Consider the following 20,664-nt stretch of genomic DNA (forward strand, 5'->3'; position numbering starts at 1 on the left):
GAGGGCAGTGTCACTGGCCCTCATATGTGGGATCTGAACCGGGGCCCTCTGGCGTCCCAAGCCAGCTCTTAACCAATGCACCACTCAGCCGGCCCGGTCCTCACTCTTTTTCTGTTTTGTTTGTCTGCTTCTAATTTTTTTTTAAACAATAAATGACTATTACTAGTATAAAGAATATACTTAAAAAGAAAAAGTGTTAAGTCTCCTAGGAACCAAAACACTAGGGCAAAATAAAAAAATAATGTTCAAAGAGAAAACTTCAGAAACAAATCAAACCCCACACAATATATTCGGAATTAAAACCATGAAAATTTCAGTTATGAGCCCCCTCCTTCCCACAAAAAGATTAACAAACATGTAAGCAGCCTTTCTGTCAGTGGACGCCGCCGAGCAGGTGCCGTGAGTCTCCCTCTCATGGTCTCGGGTGGGTCTGAGTCCATCTCCCAGGGAGCCTGGTCCCCCGGAGGCCTAAGCTCTGAAACAGTGACGAGAGTATGAAGAGCCACTCTGACCACGGGTTGCTCAGATTGCGGGGTGACGGCATCCAAATGCCAGGTGCTCCTGATGCTTCGCATTTGTCACGTGTGCCACTGGGGTGGGGTGGACGCAGCCACGAAGGCAAGGCCACGCAGGCAGACGGAAGGGCTGTGGGCCCAAATGGGCTGGCTCAGAGAAGGTTCACGAAGCCCTGGGGCCCACTTCACTGAGAAAAGGCTGTTGTTGTATCAAAGATGACACTGAAGGGCACCATTTACGAGATGACTTTAAAAAATGTGGGAAAAATGAGGGCCTGAACCATGACTGTCCGAGGCTGTGGCAAGGACAGGCTGTGCTTCTGTGACCTCTGATGACCACGACTCTGTAGGTACCACTGCATTCAGAAATGATATCTCCTGTGAGGCAGGAGATGGCCAGTGCTTCATCCAGCCAGACGGGTCCAAGTGGTTCTGGAAACGTCAGTGGTGCTCGTGGAGGTGGTTTTGGTGGAAATGACAACTTTGGATGTGGAGGAAATTTCAGTGGTTGAAGTGGCTTTAGTGACAGCTGTGGTATGGACATGGTGGCAGTGGGGATGGCTATCATGGGTTTGGTAATGATGGAAGCAGTTTTGGAGGTGGTGGGAGCTACAATGATTTGGGCAATTACAACAATCAATCTTCACATTTTGGACCCTGAAAGGAGAAAACTTTGGAGGCAGAAGCTCTGGCCCCTGCTGAGGTGGGGGCCAATATCTGCCAAACCACAAAACCAAGGTGGCTGCGTTGGTTTCAGCAGCAGTAGCAGCAGCTATGACAGTGGTGGAAGGTTTTAACTGCTGCCAGGAAACAAAGCTTCGCAGGAGGAGAGCCAGAGAAGTGACAGAGAAGCCACAGGTGACAGCCAATTTGTGAACTCAGCTGAGCACAGTGGTGGCGGGGTCTAGCTGCTACAAAGAATCCATGTTTTAGACAATACTTGCATATGGACAAAAACCTCGAGGGCTGTATTTGTGCCTAATGTGTAACAGGTTATTTTAGTTTCTGTTCTGTGCAAAGTATACAGCATCCCAACAAAGGGTATTCATGCAGATTTTCACACCCATGCTATTGATTACTAAACATAATACTCTGATCATGATGCTGAATAAATGTGTCTTTAAAAAACAACAACATAAAAGCAATTTTTAAAATGTCTATAGCAGGCCTCAAGACAATCTGAATTAAAATCCTCACAGGCTTTTTACAGAAATTGACAGGTTGATTCTAAAATACATGTGGGGCCGCCGAGCGGCACATTGGTTAAGAGTTGGCTTGGGATGCCAGTTCTGAACAGCAGGACTCCGGTTTGGATCCCACATGAGGGCCAGTGACACTGCCCTCTACAGCTAAGGTGGTGAACAACAGCTCAACCTGGAGCTGGGCTCCCATGAGTCACTGGCGATGGGATAGGCTGCATCCCCTGCTGCAGTGGGCTGCCATGAGCTGCCGTGAGCGGCCAGCCAATGACCAGCGACCGACTGCCTCAACTGGGAAGAGCACAATGATCATAATACTAACATGGGCCAGTGAAGCGACGTCCTCCACAACTAGACTGAAGAACAAAAGGACAGCAACTTGTCTGTTCCCCTTCCCACATTCCCCAACGCTGTTCCCTCCCCCAATTCCCCAATAAAATCTTTAAAAAAAGAAATAAATAAAATAAGATATATGTGGAAATGCAGAGGACCCTGAGAGCCAAGGAAATGTTTACAAAGAACATTAAGACCTACAGTAATATGGCACAGGCTTAAGGACAGACGAATAAATCAACGAACAGAATTAAATCCAGAAACAGACCTACAGACATACAGTCAATTATTTTTGGCAAAAGTGTCACGACAATTTAAAGAGGAACAAAAAGTCTTCAAGAAATGGTGATAGAATAACTAGATAAACATGAAAAAAAATAACCTGGAACCCCTTACACCAGACACAAAATTTAATCCAAGTTTTAGGACACAGAACTAAGTGCAAGAACTAAAACCACACAGCTTATAGAAGACATAAGAGAAGATCTGTGTAACCTGGGGGCAGCCAAAGATTTCTTAGAGGACATAAAAGGGAAAAAAAAAAAACACCTAGATTTCACCAAAATAAGTTTTCTGCTCATCAAGACACTGTAAGAAAGTGGAAAGACAGCCACAGACTGGGAGAAAATATTCACAACACCTACACCTGAAGGTCTTCTACCAGAATATATAAACAACTCTGCAACTTGGTAATAAGACAGACTAGTCCAGTAAAAAAAAGTCGGTGAAAGACTTGGATACGTCATACCAGCATATATAAAACAGCCAATACCCACATGAGAAGGTGCTCACCAGAACCAGTCACAAGAATAATTCAAATTCAAACCTTCACAAGAAGCCTCTTCGCACCCCTCAGAACGGCTGACGTTGAAGACTCACGACACTACGTTTCAGGATGTGGAGCCAGTAGAACCCTCATTCATTGCTGGTGAGTATAAAATGGTACAACTGTGGAGAACTGTCTAGCAGTTTCTTATAAAGTTACATACACAGCAACCCTCAGACCCGGCAACTCCACATCTTGGAACTTGCCCAAGAAGAATGAACCTATGTCCACAAGGCTTATACAAAAGCATTCACAAGAGCTCATTCGTAATAGCCAGGAGCTTGAAACAACCCAACTTTCCATCAAAAGAGGACGGAAAAACAAGTCATGGTCTAGTGATATAACAGGACGCTATTTAAGACATTTAAAAAAATGAATTATTCATACACACAATAACCTAAGTGAGATTTAAAAAATATTACGTTCTTTAAAACAATATTTATATTGAAAGAGCCAAGACATAAAGCATTTACACCGTATGATTCCACTTATAGCACATTCAACAGCAGAGCCAGGCTATGGCCACAGAAGTCAGAACCAGGGATTCCTACGGCAGGTGGGGATGTACAGGATGGCACGAAAAACTCCTGGGGGTGACAGACATTCCACATCTTGTCTGGCGTGCTGGCTACGAAGGTATACATGTGTCAAAACTCATTATATTGTGTAATTAACATTGTACATTTCACTGTAATTTACCTCAATTAAGAAAGAAAATGACGGGCCTGCCACGAGTGGCGCGTTGGTTAAGAGTTAGCTTGGGATGCCAGCTCTGAGCAGCAGGGCCCCAGGTTCGGATCCCACATAAAGGCCAGTGACGCTGCACCCCCTCCAGCTAAGATGGTGAACAACAGCTCAACCTGGAGCTCGGCTGCCGTAGGCTGCAGTGGGGCTGGCCGGCAGCGGGCGTGGGCTTTCATGAGCTTTCGTGAGCCACCATCCAACGACAGGGGACCGACCGCCTCAGCCGGGAAGAGCACAATGATAATACCAACATGGGCCAGTGAAGCAATGTCCTCCACAACTAGACTGAAGAACAAAAGGACAGCAACTTGTCTGTTCCCCTTCCCCGACTCCCCAATGAAATCTTTAAAAAAAGAAAAAAGAAAGAAAATGACCTCTCTGCATATCTAAGAATGAACAAATTTTCTCAAACTTGAAATTTTTCCAGTCTAAAGAAGGAAGATGGGTAGTAGCTGCCAATGGCTGTTTTATAGTTACTAAACTATGGCCTAGGAAAATGGAATCTGATCAATCGTCTTGGTGGAAGTTTTGTTGAGACATGTGTGGAACTGGCTCAAAGGATGAGGAGTGGGTCCAAGAAAAAACAAGTCCTGACTAAAGGGAGCTGAAAGATACCACCAACATCAAGCTCACAAGAGAACTTGGGGAAAACAGATGCGCAGTCAGAACTTTATAGATACTGGGGGTGCCAAAAAAAATGTCTACAAGTGGACATTTTGGTCAATGTTGCTCAAGCAGTAGTTCACTGTAATCAGAAGTGTCTGGATGCTGATGGTAACCACTTTGAGCACCTCTTGTAATTGCAGAAGTCAAATGTGACTTGTATTCATCTTTTGTTATCGGTAAATGGTATTACCATTTTAACACAGTTTTCCTTTCTTAAAACATGTATACAGGGCTGGCCGAGTGGCACGTTGGTTAAGAGCTGGCTTGGGATGTCAGAGGGCCCCAGTTCGGATCCCACATATGAGGGCAAGTGACACTGCCCTCTGCAGCTAAGATGCTGAACAACAGCTCGACCTGGAGCTGGGTTGCTGTGGGTTGCTGGTGACGGCGTAGGCTGCAGCCCCTGTGGCAGTGGGTTGCCATGGGCTACCGTATATAGCCAGCAGCCAGAGTGAGCGGCTAGCAGCCGCAGTGAGCGGCCGTCCAGAAGCCGGCAACTGATCTGCCTCTCCCTGGAAGAGAGCAATGATGGTGCCAACTTGGGCCAGTGAAGCAATGTCCTCCATTACTAGACTGAAGAACAAAAGGACAGCAACTTGTCTGTTTCCCTTCCCCCAACTCCCCAGCACTGTAGCCATCCCCCAATTCCCCAATAAAAAAAATCTTAAATAAATAAATAAATAAAAAAATATCTATATCTATATCTATATATATATATATATATACACACTTTTTTTGGTACTCTCTGTATAAGGCAAGCACCAAAGGAAGGCTTCAGGCAGACATTCCACCTGTGGGAGGCAGGAGTGTCACCTAGGTCACCCCCTCCTGCCCCCAGTTGAAATTTTAAAAGAAGAAACTTGGTCGTGCCTTGAGGAAGCCATGGTGGGTACAGTGGGGAGGCCTGAGAAAATGATATGAGAAAGGAAAGCTATGATTCCACAGAAGCACTTGGTAGGATCTAACAATAGTAGAAATGTGAGCGTTCATTCAAGGAAAATTCAGAGGTTAAACAGAAACCAGTCACTGCTTTCACTGTTTTAATCCCGTGAAACGGAAGCGCACACGTCAACGGCACAGGTAAGGAGCTGGTGTGGGAGGGGACAGTCCCATCAGACACACATTTACGCCTGGTCATGTGAAATACCCGAGGTCTCCTCTACTTCATTGTACAAGACTCTTAACCCCGATCAAAAGTGTTGCCTGAGTATTAGAAACGCAGGTCCTGGAGGACTACTGCGTGACACAAAGCAAACAGCAACCTACGGCCTACTGCGTCTCTGTTCTGAGTGCTGTCCATGTATGAACTCATCACAGCCCTCTCAGGAAGGCAGTGCCAACCACCCCATGTCACCGGTAGGGACAAAGCCCTGTGACATGCAACCACGCAGGTACTAAGTAGTACGGCTAGATTCTAAGCCAGGTGTCTGAACCACCACACCATGACACCTTGATACGGTGTCTGTCCCCTATCAGCAATAGAAAAGAATCAAAAAATAAGGAAAACCAGTAAAATTTCAGGGCAGCAAACATTGGAAGGGCCCTGCTTATTGTCAGCTTCGAGTAGTGGGAGCCGAGCAGAGACAGGTTTCCTGGCAGGGCCGCCCCAAGCTCCCACCTGCAGCCCCTCACCCCTACCCCGAGGCACAGTGCTGGCTGAGGAGCAAAGGGAGAATGCTCGCTAGTGCTGATCTGGAGCGAGGCAGGCCACGCTCTCTCCGCTTATGGATGCTCCTGGAAAGATCGCCAGTTCCGGTGGTTTACACGGATAGCCCTGAGATGTGAGTTATCAGCCACACACAATAATCTAAGCAACAGTAGTGGAGTCAAATCTAAAACCATGGTCAGCAGGACTGACTTCACTACATTTTGGGTAGCCAAAAATATAAATGTGCTTTCGCACTACAAGTAATTCACCATCGACAGGATCCCACAGCGACGCAAGGCGGGAAGTCACAGAGTTGGCATTTCCTCTCACCTATGATCCCTGGGGTCACAACCCCCAGGACGTGGCACTGTTTCGGGAACAACTTCTCAAGGGCAAAGGCTGTCTCCATGGTCGTCCTTTTCCTTGCTGTAATAACAGAGTAGCAGAAGTATTAAATGTCATCCGCTGAAGGTCAAATCTGATGGTGTGGATGAGAAAAGGCAAATACTGAACCAAGTTTAAGTCGTCTTACACCAGAATGCTTTATAAGGAAGTATAAGAACTTGGATGAAAACATGCATTCCCGTTTGGGGCCCGTTTTAATTTTAAATTCTACATCTGACCTTCAGCATCACCAGTCTGCCCTTCCGTTTTGTTCACAGGCAGCTTTTGCTCCAATGGTGTCACCCAGCAATGGCAGCTAAATTTTAGACTTGCTCTTGTAACTTTCAGTTCAGCTGACTGTAAAGCATGAGTCTGCATAAACAGTCACTGGATTCAAATCAGACAACGGCAATCCGCTGTCTACGTCTGGGTCTCAGCGTGCCCCTCTGGGGACACCCAGGCTGCTGCTGCTCTCAGCAAGCCGAGAACGCACAACAGCTATACATAACTTTGGTCAATGGGTCCCCATCACCCAATGTAGTGAAAGACTTCAACAGCCAAAGATACACATTCTGTTTTAGTAATCAAAAGAAGTGCCTGGAAGATTCAAGTATTTCAAAATGAGAAGAACACATGTCTAAAGAATTTGTCTCAATTGCACTTCCAGGTTCAAAGACAATCCAGTCATGCATCCCACAGGGGTCGGGCCAGTGCCTCAGGAAGTCAGTCAGTCTCAGGACTAGGACACACTTAACTCCAAACAGAAGGTACATAAGGAAACAAAAAAATCCCAAAATGTTTTCTTTTGCTATTCACCTCTCTTGTGGCCACGGCACTCTTCTAGGCTCATGAAAGTCTCAGAATCGGCCATGTAAAGAACGGTCTGTGGTAAGATGTGCACATTCTGCAAAGAAGAAATCCATCTGAATTAGATCACACGATGGAGGAGTGTTTTCGTGGTCCTTTCAAGTTTCACCCTGGCCCCACCCGCTGTTGCCCTCCTTCCTTCCAGCCAGAGGCGGCACTGAGCATACCCACTTGTCATTCGTTTTTCACTCGGGCTCTTCCATATTCAGCTCTTTCATTTGTTAAAATATCTATTATTTCTTCAAGTCAAAATCATTCCAGCCTAACTCAAGAAGTTCATTTTCATAATAATTTAAGGTCTTAAACAAAAACATTAGTTAGGTACCAGCAAAAGTCGCCACTGCTTTATTTGAACAGGCGAGCTAACAGAAACAGCTCAGCACCAGGGCAAAGGTAAACAGACGGCATCGCTCCTCATTTCTCTGCCTATCAAATTAAACACTGCAGGCCTTTGTTCCCACCTACCAGCTAGATTCCTAGAGGGACCCTTGCTTATGGTTACTCAGACACACACACTTCTTGATAGATTCTCCTGCGGCGTTCATCCTTTCCTCTTGGTTTAGGAATGTTTTCCCCAAAAGACAGCTTACATGCCACCTCCTCTACCCAACTTTTCCTAGGTTCCCTCAGTGCCTTGGATCGCATGTGCAATATCCTTCACATCCCAATCATCGCCACGTATGAGCTGGGCTTATTCGGGATCAGGTTTTTCATTAAACTTGACATTACAGACAAGTGACAAAGTGGCTGAGTTAAACGAGAAGAGTGAATGTGCTTTTCCTTCTAAGATGGTTATTTTCAAAGATTTTTACTATCAGCATGGGATGAAGCAGTTAGCATAGAGCAAAGCCTCAACATCTTTAAATGGGGAAAAAATGTTGATCCCTTGTAATTGGGGGGAATGTTAAGACATTTCAGAAGAGATTTCATAGAGACAAAACTCATAAGAGACAGACAGGATGGTGACACAGCGCTGGCCTCAGGGCTGGAGAAGGCCCCAGGATGTAGTTTCCGTGGTCCACAAAGCATTTTCAAAGAATGTAATTTGGTTGCCAACATTTAAAATTCCATAAAACATTTACATAAAATGTGGATTTCCAGATTCGTCTGAAAAAAATGTTGGCAACATTTAGAATGCATTCATTCCCCATCATCAGGGCTAAACAGGGACCAGCACTCTGGACTGCCATGGCCCGCCCATGCCCTGCGGTGTCACACTGAGCCACCTGTTACCTGCCTCACTCTGGAGTCACCTGAGTTCCTGATGCCTGTGTAGTAGTGGGTAAAGGAGAGAGAATTTAAAAGATTTAGGTGTTAGTGCTGACTCTGCCATAAACCAGTAGAATAACCCTTCAAAGTGCTTAGGCCTTAGGTTTCCTCATCTTAAACACTGGAAATCTAGGCCTCAGGTTTTATGATTCTTTTTCCTGGTACCCACTAAAAAGCAATTGCTGAAATTTCCTTACTAATTCTCACTACAAGCACTGGAAATGAAAAATCATGATCATGAAATGCTCTTAAAGCACAATGTAAGACAACTAGAACCTTGGTCCAGTCTTCAGAGAAGTTCCAAATGGCAAGATATATTGTGACGTTTTGAGTGGACTTTAAAACCTTTTTTAAAAAGTTAAAGCAACACTCTTTATGGCTATAAAAGTATCATGTCCACTAGATAATTTGGCAAACACAAAGAAAACAGCAGGTATGATTTGAACAAGGTTTCCATGTTTCCATCTCACCACACTAGAGTTTACCACCACGTATAAATTTCTTCAACGGTATTACTACATGAATTTTAATAATGATAATTAGTAATAGAGAATAATTTCAATGAATGAAAACACTACATTCCCAGTACTGTGGACAATGTGTTATATGCATTGGCTTTTCATGATCTAATTCTTACAACTCTATAAGGGCATAAAAGGAGTTATTACTTTCTGAGGTTCAGAGAGGTTAGGTAACTTTCTCAAAGTCGCACAACTACTATACGCCAAAGCTGGGTTCATGCCTAAGTCTGTCTAGCTATAATAGTTGTTACAAGATATAAACCCTTAAAGCTACATAAAAATAATACCTGCTGTGGTAAAAATTTGAAAAAAATTAAAAACATTAAAAAACAAAAAAATCGGGCCGGCCAAGTGGCGCGATGGTTAAGAACTGGCTTGGGATGCCAGAGGACCCCGGTTCGGATCCCACATATGAGGGCCAGTGACACTGCCCTCCACAGCTAAGATGCTGAACAACAGCTCAACCTGGAGCTGGGCTGCCATGAGTCGCCGGCGACAGCATACGCTGCAGCCCCTGTGGCAGTGGGCTGCCATGGGCTACCGTATGTAGCCAGCAGCCGCAGTGAGCAGCCGTCCAGAAGCCAGCAACTGATCTGCCTCGCCCGAGAAGAGCGGAATGATGGTGCCAACTTGGGCCAGTGAAGCAACGTCCTCCACAACTAGACTGAAGAACAAAACGACAGCAACTTGTCTGTTCCCCTTCCCCCAATTCCCCAGCACTGTTTCCATCCCCCCAATTCCCCAATAAAAATCTTAAAAAAAAAAAAATCACACAATACTACCCCTAAAACAAACTTGCTACCATTTTGGCTTATTTCTTTTCTATTTTTCCTTTTTTGTTTTTGATAATTTAGATTAAACAAATAATTTTATAATCTGTTTTCACTTATAACATCAACATTTTCTCTTGTCATAATGTACCTTGCAGTTTATCATTTAATGACTTCATTTATTAGATACACATTAGGTTGTTTTCAATTTCCCTAATAAATGATGTTCCAAGACTTTTTTTAATAGAAAAGTCTTCGCTTGCATTTTGAATTTTTCCAAATGACAAACTTTTGGAAACAGATTGGGCAGGATTTGGGCCAAAGTGCCAAGAAGAAAGTTTTTGCAGATCTTGTTTTTGGATACTGGCCACTTTGGATGTGAGTCCCAGAGCCCAAACAGGGTAAGAAAATCTACACGAGGAAGGGGAAACAGAAGATTGGTCACTTATGGGATATTCATCTAATACCAAATACATTAATAATGACAAAAGCGAGGTTTCTCATTACAAAAGGGCGAGACTAATATGAGCTGAGAGAAAACCGGAAAGAATCCTGTGCTGGGTTAGAAGTGTATGCACCTGTGTGAACTCATCAATTTCCATAAATGTGTATATAGACACCTGTGTGTATATATGTATGTGTGTATGTATGTATATGTATGTGTATACATGTGTGCATGTATCTGTATATATATATGCATGTGTATTGTGTATGTATGCATGTGTATGTGTACATATATTCATATGTACGTGTATTTTGTGTGTGCATATGTATACATGTGTATATGTATATATAGACAGTGCAAAAAATTTACTTTAAGAAAGAATGAAACTTAAAATTACAGTGATGGTAACCATTTTGAATACCTCTTGTAATTGCATAAGTCAAACGTGACTTGTATTCATCTTTTGTTATCAGTATATATTGAATTTCACAATTTTAATAGTTTTTTACTTTCTTAAAATGTGTATACATTTTTTTTGGCACCCTCTGTATATGCATGTGTGCACAGCTGAAAATATGTGTACACATATGTAGAGATGGACACACAGGCTTGTACATATTACGTATATATGTTTCTTGGCTCTGTCCACTGACTGGCCTTGGAGCCACAAACCGTTCAACAGCAACGAGTTGTCCAGATCTTGGCTTCCAAATACCATCCTCCATAAAAAGAACCAGGGCTCCTTGGAGGAAGGGCTGGTTCCAGGACTGAAGCAGGCAAACCACAAGACGAGCTTAGAACATCTTGTGCCAAGGAAGTGCTCAAAGACGACAGAGTCATCTCTAACACACTGAAGCCAGCTGAAGGGGTTCCTGCTAGCTAACTTGGGGACAATTTGGGAACTCAAATACTGATAGTAAATTGATATCCCATTGAACAAAACAAGAGACTAAAAGTCTATATAAATAAATCGATGAATAAATTGAAACAGGATATTTACATAGTTTCAAAGTATCTCCCCTCCAAATACTTACGACAGTGGAAGAGTAATTTTACAGTAGCAACATCTGGCTGATACCACCTTAATCAAATATAACATTACCAGTGATGGGACAAATGGAAATCATATGCCATCTGCATATGAAGGGCACTGAATTGCTTGGGATATTCCTGCCAAAGATACATAATCTGAATCTAAGAAACATCAGATGTTCTACAAAGTAATTGGCATGTAGAAACATGACCAATAAAAGCAACATACTATTTGAAGCCAAATCCTTCTGCTTTGAAGGACAACAGTACTGGGAGTCCCACCAGCAAAATGTAAATGAAATCTGAGGATTAAGTGGTAGAAATGTATCAGTGATGATTTCCTGACTTTGATGGTTGTGCTGTGGTTCTGCAATGCTCTTGTTTGTATGTAATGCATACCAAGGACAAGGAGTGACAGAGCATCAGGCTGGCAGGTTACTCTCAAATGGCTCCCCCTTCCCTCTCCCAAGTGAGATGCCACAGCCTCACTGTCAGCTTGGGCTCAACAGGCGGCCTCTCTGACTCCACACTTCAAGTCTTTACCTGCCCAGGTATTGCCCATCTTTTGAAATTAGGGCCCAGCAATAAGACACAAAAGTACAGAATCTGGGGTTGAAATATTTGCGTTTATAGCCAATATAAGTTCTTGGCTTATTTATGTGACACTAAGCTCGAGACACCCAGTTGCCTTCCCTCCAACAATACTTGTTTGACAATACTTGCTTCAACGGAAACAGGTAAAGGGCGGATTCTGCACAGCATTATCATAACAGTGAAAATCTGGATACATAAAGTGCCCAGCATTTGAAGAATGATCAAATAAAACCATGGCACATCCTTGCAATATACACTCATTAAACATGATATTTACAAAGTCTTCAACGTCACGAAAAACATTTGCCTAAATTATAAAAAAATAAGCCCATGTACAAAATTGGGATTAGAAAAAGATTTAGCTCTCAAAGGCTGACCCACCAACCCTGCCAAGGCCTGTGCACCGCACCGCTTCCCACTTGCCTCAAGCTCCTGGGCTGCCACTCGGACCAAGCAGTGCTCCTGCGGGTGGCCGGCGTCCGCCAAGCCCGCTGAGATCCAGGCCACCTTCCGCTGGGCCCGCAACACTCTGCGCACGCATTCCCGCCACAGGCGGCTCACGCTGGGGGTGCGACCACAAAGGGCTATGAGCGAGCGTCCGTCCCTCTCCCGGTTGAGACCCCCCCACCTCTATCCCCTCCCCCACCCCCTGCGGGATCAAGTCCCGGGACCGGGAGCCGCGTCCTCTGGGAAGAGCCCCGGGCGCACACACCATGGCAGGGTACCTGCGGACGGGGACGTTCCCGCAGGGCAGGGGCAGCCCGGGGTCCCGCCGACTCCGCCTGCCCGCCAGCCCCCGCCTCCGCTCCTCACCCAGCCACCCGCAGCAGCGCCTTGGCGGGCAGGAAGGAGAGTACACGCTCCACCACCTCCGCCAGGTTACTCAGCACAAAGGCGCTCCGTGGGTCTGCGGAGGAGCCGAGATCGCCGCCGCCGCCGCCGCCCAGCAGCTCCATTCCTCCCCACCGGTCCCGAGAGCAGGACCGCGGCTCCGAGGGGTTAGGAGACTGCCGGAGCTCCCGGCCGGCGCGCAGGCGCGCGCGCGCCGCACTTCCGGCACCAGGCTTCCGGCGCAGATCCGCCCGGACTCAGCCCACCCGGAAGCTCGCAGGCCTCCCGCAGCGATAGCGGGGCGGAGCCCTCCGGCCTTGCTCTGCCCCGGCGGCGCAGCCGGCTGGCAGTCACGAGTTCCGGAAGGCAGGCCTAGGGGGTCGTTTTTAGTCTTCAGTCCCAACGCCTGTTACTAGGAGCCCAGTTTTCGAGCGGGGGATATCCGATTTAAAAAACGACCTAGAAGTGGAAGCCGGGGCGCTCGCGTCCGAGTGTGAGCCGGCAGAGCGACCCTGCGCCGCTGTCCCCACGTTTGGGCACCTCGGTGGTGCTCCCAGGCCAGCTGCGTCACACCGGGGCGGCCCGGCAGGCTGACGGTTAACACTCCCTGCCTCGGACGCAAGCTCGGGTTGACTATGAGTGGTCGGACGGCAGCACAGCAGACGAGCGGCCACAGCCATCACCCCCGTGCCTCCCGCTTCTGCCTCGCTAACGAAGCCCTGACTTGCTCTCAGACATTCTGGCCTCAAGACGCCACACTCTTGACAACCCCAGAGAGCTCGTGTACGTGGGTTACGTCTCTTAATAGTTACCCATATTAAAAATTTAAACATTTTAATATTCAAGTTATAAATCCATTACACATTACCAAAATAACGTTTTTATGGAGAAAAAACTACCCGCCTCCCTCCCAACAGCGCAAACCTCTAATTTCTGGCTTAATGGAGGCAACTGGCTCGGCTTCTGAAGTCAGTCTGCTGCAATATCACGTCATGTGACTTTTGCAAAACTCAAGACTGTACACTTGAGAGAATGAGAATGAAAACGGCAAATAATGTTTTAGCGTTTGGAAAATAACTTTGACCTTAAAAACCTCCTAATAGGGTCTCAGGGGTCTCCAAATTATATATTGAGAACCACTGGTCCAAACTAATCACGATGGTTTCATTCTTTTCACCAGCCATTAGTTTAGGGGTGGACACAGGCCCCATTTCTAGCTAAGGAAAAGTGAGGGGAGTGTGCCAGGGGTGGGGGTGGGGGCTTCTAAAGATTTCCTTATGGAAGGAGACACTAGAAGACAGGACCATTATCTACCTCTGGACAGAGTAACATGACTGCACGTGCAAACATAATATTCAATCCAAAGATGAAATCAACACAGAAAAATCTCCAAGCAGCAGAGCTGAGCCCAGAGGTACTGTGCCTAGAGTATTCCTACCTCTGGACTTCTTGTAGGTGGGAAAGCCTGACTATTGTGCATAAGGAGGCTATCGGTACCCAAAGAGGGAGCAGATTATTGTAACTGCGGGACCTCGGGACAGCCGTGAAGAATTTATATCAGAATGAGTGTGGGAGAGGGAAAAGGTTGAGGAAAACCTGAGTCTAGCACACCTGCACACACCATTCCTGGGGTCTCTAGTTTTCTGTTGTTAAACCAGTCTTCCTCTCAAGCCTCTCCGCACCCCATCACACCATATATAACCCTATTCCAGAAACTCAATAGAGCCTACAGACACCTGGAGCAAAGGGTATCTCTTATGAGGGAAAATGACAGAGTTAATTTTTAAATGATTCTTTATTCATAAACTTGATGCAAGTTTACAAAATTTACTGTACATTGCCAAATAAATCTGCAATGAAAAATAAAATCCAAAAAACAAAGCATGCCAAATGTGCAGCTGTCAATCTGCTAGCCATCAGGATATTAAAGAATTCAATAATGGATTCAGGATTTAGCCTTAGGTCTAAGGAACTGTAATGCTTTAAAGAATTCTGCCTTGTCATTTGTTATCTGAGCAACTTGCAATCAGAACTGTATAGAGATGTAACCACGAGAACAAGAAGGCCAGAAAATCTTTCTCTACTGTTCTCTTAACCACACAACGCAGAAGTGCCGAGTGTCTCCAATGTGGTTGACAAAGTTAAAAATTGAATCTTCAAGCAAATGCATAAGAAACACTTTTGAACTTTGTAACTAGTTTGTGCAGAAAAATGTGCTTCTGGGTTTCATTTTAAAAGTGCTTAATATTGGGTTGTCGGAAAAGTCATGACGTATTTTTTCTATGTTTTTAGTTGCAAAAATGCGTCGTGACTTTTCCGACAACCCAATAACTAGAAGTTACTTTTAAATCAAACGTGGGTATATAAAAAATCTATTACCAATCAAACAGGACTCATTCAGGTAAGGCAATAAAATGGAGAGTACACTGATCTGAGTCAGGTTTTATAAAAGAATTAACGTGTAGAGTTCCCATTAGTCTTTCGGTAAAGGCCATTGTTATGATTATAATAAACATTTAAAAAGTCTCCACATTAGGAATCTTTCTGTAGTTAACTGTGCAGCTTTTGCTCAAGGAGTCTGTCTTTGTGCCAGTCATTTTGTAAGTTTATTAGTTACAGATGATTGCAACATCCCGTTAATAAAATGGAAATGGAAATGACTTAGTATTTTAGATAACTTCAGGGTCTATACTGCAGCTCTTCTTCACAAGAAACATTGAACCGGTAAGCAGCAGATTCAGCCAAGCGCGACTGCCGCCCCATTGGAGTCAGTACTCACAAGCCTTCCCTGCTTGCTCCGCCCAGCCTTGCTTTGCTTTGCCTAAAAAGCACAACACAACTCAAGTAAGAGCAAGTTTTCGGGAAACAGCTCACATCTTCACATGGCCATGAAAAAGTTTAACAGTTTATTGAATAAGTTTCCTGTCAGTATTTTGGCAATATCATAAAATGGTTTCAGCCTGAAGTAGCTACCGCGATTCAGAAGACCTTAAATTTTCTAAACCAATATTAAACATCAATTAAACTTTTATTGACTCTAAAATGGAACAATATACTGTGAGTTCTCATAACACACGCGCTCAGAACAGGCAAGTTACGCTCAAGTCGCACCTTTGGTAACCTGATGCTGACCTGCCTGCCTGACAGATTTCACTTTTCAAGAAAAAGAGATAAGGAGTGGCCACTATGTGTATTTATCAGGAAAAATACAGTAAAGGCCCCACTGCTCAGTCCAGGATGCCTAAAATGAGCAAAATGAAAAGGCTGTAACTTATACAGGATGTCAGTTGACAGATTATCCACTAAAATATCTATTAGCTAATGTCTTCGGTACTGCTGTTACAGGGACACTCAAAGCTTGTGTCTGCATGTTGGAAAGATTTTCTTTAAAGCAACATTGGTCCAAACATATGACAGTCAACACATTTAGCCGTCTTCCTTTGGAGGGGTGTACCAGCCTGAAACAGAATGGAAAAAAAAAGTTAAAATACTTTTTTTGTTTTACTATTAACTGTTGTTAAATTTTGTATTTTTCAATTATAGTTGACATTCAATATTATGTTAGTTTGAGATGTATAACACAGTGATTAGACATTTCTATAACTTACAAAGTGATCCCCTGATACGTCTAGTGTGCACCTGGCAGCAAACATAGTTACTACAATATCATTGACCGTATTACCTATGCTGTACTCTACATCCCCATGACTATTTCGTAACTACCAATTTGTACATCTTAATCCCTTTACCGGTTTCACCCAGTCCCCCCCAACATACTTTAATTCTAAAACCAACTAGGAGAAATGGCATTTTATTAAGGTTAGCTACTTTCTCTACTCATAATTTTCATGCTTAAACCTACTATAAAAAGTAAGCTTACACCTGAGTTGGTCACAAAGCATTTTGATATGTTCACAGTAGATGCTCCTCGGCTTATGATGGGGTCACGTGCCCTGTCACACCACCTCAACCCACACTAGGGGCGGAGTCCCCTAACACAAGGAGCACGCTGCAGTGCCCTTGTTGGCCCCTCGCAATCGCGGCCTGATGGGAGGAGCGGAGTTATCTCCGCCCAGCATCCAGAGAGTATCACACCGCATATCCCTAGCATATCCCTAGCCCGGGAAATGATCAAAATTCAAATTCCAAGTAAGGTTTCTACGGAATGAGTATCACTTCTGCACCACTGTAAGGTCAGAAAATCCTAAGTGAAAACACCCAAAGTTATTTTCTATGAATAAATTGTCCTTGAGTTGTCAACATCTCCATGTTAATGGCATATCTAGCTAATGTGACAGTACAAATACTAGATTACGAGCTAGGTTTTATATTCCATTTCGATTCTGTATTTAACAGTAAACCTCATGGGAAATAACTCTCCTCCAAAGTACTGGAACTTGGTTTGTCATCAGTGCAGTGATGTCACTTCACCGTGGAGGAGGCCAGCTCAGCAGGTGCACTGAGTGAGTGACTATGCCTGAGATCAGGTAGAGAATCCATGTCCTGGACTTGAACCTAATGCTTGAAGCTTGCACACACCCACTTTCTCAAATACAGCACTTTCCATAAACATTTCTCAATGCTGACTACAATGTTTGTTTTAAAAATAAATAAGAGATAAGAAAAAATACGATTGCTTCCAGAGTCTACAAAAAACTAAGCTCTAAGTTAATGAGACTAAGTTGTTTGGTATGACGTTGCCATGGGAATGGTGTTACTATCCCAAGGCTTGTGGGGCAGCCAAGTGGTTCTGAAGTACCCGGGCAGTTCTGGGTCTACTCATTTAGGGTGCTGGAGACAAGAATTATAAAAACCCATCCTTGCTCTCGTCTTACCATTTCCCTCTTCAGAAGCTCAAAAGCTGTTTTGAATATATAGGCACACCTCATTTCATTGAACTTCACAGATGTTGCATTTTTTACAAACTGAAGGCAAGACCCTCACCAGCAAAACAATTACGACTCACTATGTCGGGATACTCGCGTTACTGCGGTGGTCTGGAACCAAACCCGGAATATCTCCAAGGTGTGCCTGTGTTATTCTTTCAGAAACAAGCAGTCACTGAAGAAGTGACAAATTTGCTTTGCCATTAAAATAAAAATGAACACAAAGCAGAAATCTTTTAAGTCAACACATTTCTAGCAAAGTAAAAACAGTTTACTATATGAGTAAATACTCCCCTAAAGAAAACTACTTTCTATTTCTATTTATTTATTCCACACACAAAAATATCAGTGTCACTCCCACGGCTATAGCTGCAGTGAAAATCTTACAGCAGCACTCAGTTCCAAAGTGCTGTGTAAACACACTACTCTTTTTCTCCTCACAAGTCCAGCAACACAGATGTCATGCCGTCGTTTGACAGATGAGGAAACTGAGGCTGAGAGGTAAGGACTTGCTCAGGGCCACAGAGCTAGTGAGTGACACAAATGGCACTGAAAATAGGTCTTCTAATTCCAAGACTACCTGTTTTATTACCTCACTGTTAGACGCACTCAAAATGTGCATTGTGAATACAAGCAAAATTTAAGTAAGGCCAATAAAGTTTGTGCAAGATGTTTTAAGGTTTTTTTAAAATTTGTAACTCAAATAAATACTCTTAAGTGGATACTGAAGTTAGAACTTTTTTACCTGAGTAGATATATGTGTAAGATTGTAAAAACTTTAAGTAGTCTGAAGATGCTCAGAGACAGCAAGTTCCGGTCCTGATTGCATTTACTCAGTATTAACAGTAAGAGCTCGACTTGTAGAGTTACCTTTAACTCAGTTCCTAACCTAATGCTATATATTTCAAGTGAATAAAGCGACCCATTCATTAATGGAGTCAAAAGTCTTGATTCTGACTCAGAGGTTCTCAGGCCAAATATCTGGGATACCAGCACCATTTTGAATGAAGCACAATGTGTGTATCCTCAAGGTAAATTTTTTCACTGTAGTAACTGTACTTTATAAGAAATTAAAGCAAAACCAAAATTAAACAGGATAAATATCAGCAGTACATTATGTAAAACTTCAAAAATGGCAACAAATACATATTGAATTAAACATACCATTTTTCTCGTGTATCTGTACAATGGAATTATAAGATTGTTGGGCTCTTGCTAGATTATATTGATTCTGAAAGAGAATTATACATTTTAAATCAAAACTCTAAGTAGATGAAAATCATGACAAGAAATTTATGGCTGTGTCACTGCTGTGCTTAAAAGAACATGGGAAATAATTATATTTCCATTTCAAAAAGAATTTTAACTGCATACCCTCATTTCTCAATTTCATTATTCTCTACCATTTAGAAGGATAACAAAATCAAAACTGCTCTCCAATAACAACCTACAAGCTTCCCAGTTCATTTGTATAGTCCTCCTACCACTGGACAAATCCCAAGCCTCACAGGCCTGGTGTCCTGCTCCCACAGATGAATCTAGTCACAGGGTGCTCCTGGGACCCAAGAACTCACACTCTCTTCCTCCTAACTCATGTCCAAAAGGACAAACTACAGAATATTACCTTCAGAGAGGAAAACATTAAGCTTTAAGGACTGCACATATAAATGAGATTTTGAGTTAAAAATCTAAAGAAGCCCATCAGTGGCACGAAGCCATGGCTAATGGGGCCTCTTTTGGTGACCTCTTTTAGGACCTCTTTTAAGGGGCCAAATTAGGATTTCTTTGGTCCCCTCAGTGCAACTGACCTACATCCTAACTTCCAATGAACGTATCATGAGCATTCTGCATAGAGGTGTATAAACATATTATGTCATAGAATGTTTTTCAATAAATTCACACAGCACAAGAATAAAAAATGTATAAACATATTCTAAGTGGAAACTCTCCTTCCCGCCTATCCTTCAACCATCTGGAGAACAGGGAGAAAGAGGTAGGGAGGCAGTGGGGGAGGGTCAGTTCCAAGTATTTTGAAATTTTCATATGACTTTTTTTTCTAAACCATGATTTATAAGTGTGTGTAATATCCAGATCCATGTAGATTTTTATTCATCTTTTCATTATTGTCTTCTAACCTTAACTGCATCATATTTACAATATCTGATCTGTATGGTGCCAACTATTTTTTAATATTCTTCCTTGCTGTATGGATTAATGTATGATGACATTTTTTCCATTTTTCCTTGGGAAGGATATGCACTATCTAATTATTGGTTTTTCAAATCTGCGTATTTGACATGTCTGCCTGACTTACCACAAGCGGAGTACATTAACGTTTCCCTCTATAACAATGAGTTTGTCAGTTTCGTCTTGTCGTTTTATCAGTTTTTAATCTGTATTTTCAGGCTATTTTAATAGCTACATAAAGTAAAAAATTATTATTCCCTCCTGGCTAACTGAGACTTTTACCATTAAGTAGCACTGATACTTTCTATTTGAAACTCTGTTTTGTTTGACACACAGCTACATCACATTTATATGTGTTCTGACTGGTTATTTGGACTTGCTTACCACCTTTCTGATTTCTATTTCTCACTTTTTAGTATAATTTTATTATCTCCTGAAATTCCAACGAGACATATTTTAGACTTGCTCTGATACCCACCTCTTAACTTCTGCCATGTTTTCTGTCCCCATGTCTCTGTGAGACATTCTGAGCTGTTTCTTCTAATCAATAAATCCTCTCTTCTGATGTCAAATCCATCCCATGAGTTTCTCATTTCAACAATTATATTTTTCATTTCTGCAAATTCTCTGTCATTCCTTTACAGATCTGTCTCATCATTCCTGGTGGTCTTACTATTTGCTCACTTTTATGATTCTTTCTTCTATGTTAGATTTTACATAGAACCACTCATTTTCTCACAATTCTAATATTAAGTCTCTAATCTGCATCTGATAATGCCCAAGCCTGCAGTCTTTCAGAGCACATGTCTTATTCGTGGCTTCTGCCCACCCTTGTGGGTGACAGGTTGCCTCTGTGTGCTTGTGATCTTTCACTGTGACTTCCTATTGGCTTGCTCTTAGCCTTCGGGGGTCCTGCAGGCTTCAGTTAGAAATGCTTTCCTCTAAAG

The 20,664-nt window shown here is 43.3% G+C and overlaps 2 protein-coding genes across 9 annotated transcripts in view; both read right to left on the reverse strand.

The window, feature by feature from the left end:
- Positions 1 to 12,866, reverse strand: part of FBXO22 (F-box protein 22) — a 22,370-nt gene extending 9,504 nt beyond the window's left edge. The window contains exons 1-4 of one of the 2 annotated variants that reach the window (XM_019640151.1): positions 12,627 to 12,866; positions 12,237 to 12,375; positions 7,132 to 7,219; positions 6,262 to 6,357 (exon numbers count right to left, since the gene is read on the reverse strand). In XM_019640151.1, the coding sequence (XP_019495696.1) occupies positions 6,262 to 6,357; positions 7,132 to 7,219; positions 12,237 to 12,375; positions 12,627 to 12,769 (466 nt within the window). In that variant the 5' untranslated portion in view covers positions 12,770 to 12,866. The other variant, XM_019640152.1, reaches the window with a different exon arrangement.
- Positions 12,867 to 14,420: 1,554 nt separating this feature from the next.
- The window catches only part of UBE2Q2 (ubiquitin conjugating enzyme E2 Q2), a 100,022-nt gene continuing 93,778 nt past the window's right edge, over positions 14,421 to 20,664 (reverse strand). For 4 of the 7 annotated variants that reach the window (XM_019640155.1, XM_019640156.1, XM_019640153.1 and 1 more), the window contains 2 exons: positions 18,695 to 18,761; positions 14,421 to 16,102 (listed from right to left, as the gene is read on the reverse strand). In XM_019640155.1, coding sequence (XP_019495700.1) covers positions 16,071 to 16,102; positions 18,695 to 18,761 — 99 coding nt within the window. In that variant the 3' untranslated portion in view covers positions 14,421 to 16,070. The remainder of the gene's footprint in view (positions 16,103 to 18,694; positions 18,762 to 20,664) is intronic. The other 3 variants (XM_019640157.1, XM_019640154.1, XR_002123753.1) reach the window with 2 other exon arrangements.

This window comes from Hipposideros armiger, unplaced genomic scaffold, assembly GCF_001890085.2.
Source record: "Hipposideros armiger isolate ML-2016 unplaced genomic scaffold, ASM189008v1 scaffold_48, whole genome shotgun sequence".
Classification (NCBI taxonomy): Eukaryota; Metazoa; Chordata; class Mammalia; order Chiroptera; family Hipposideridae; genus Hipposideros; species Hipposideros armiger.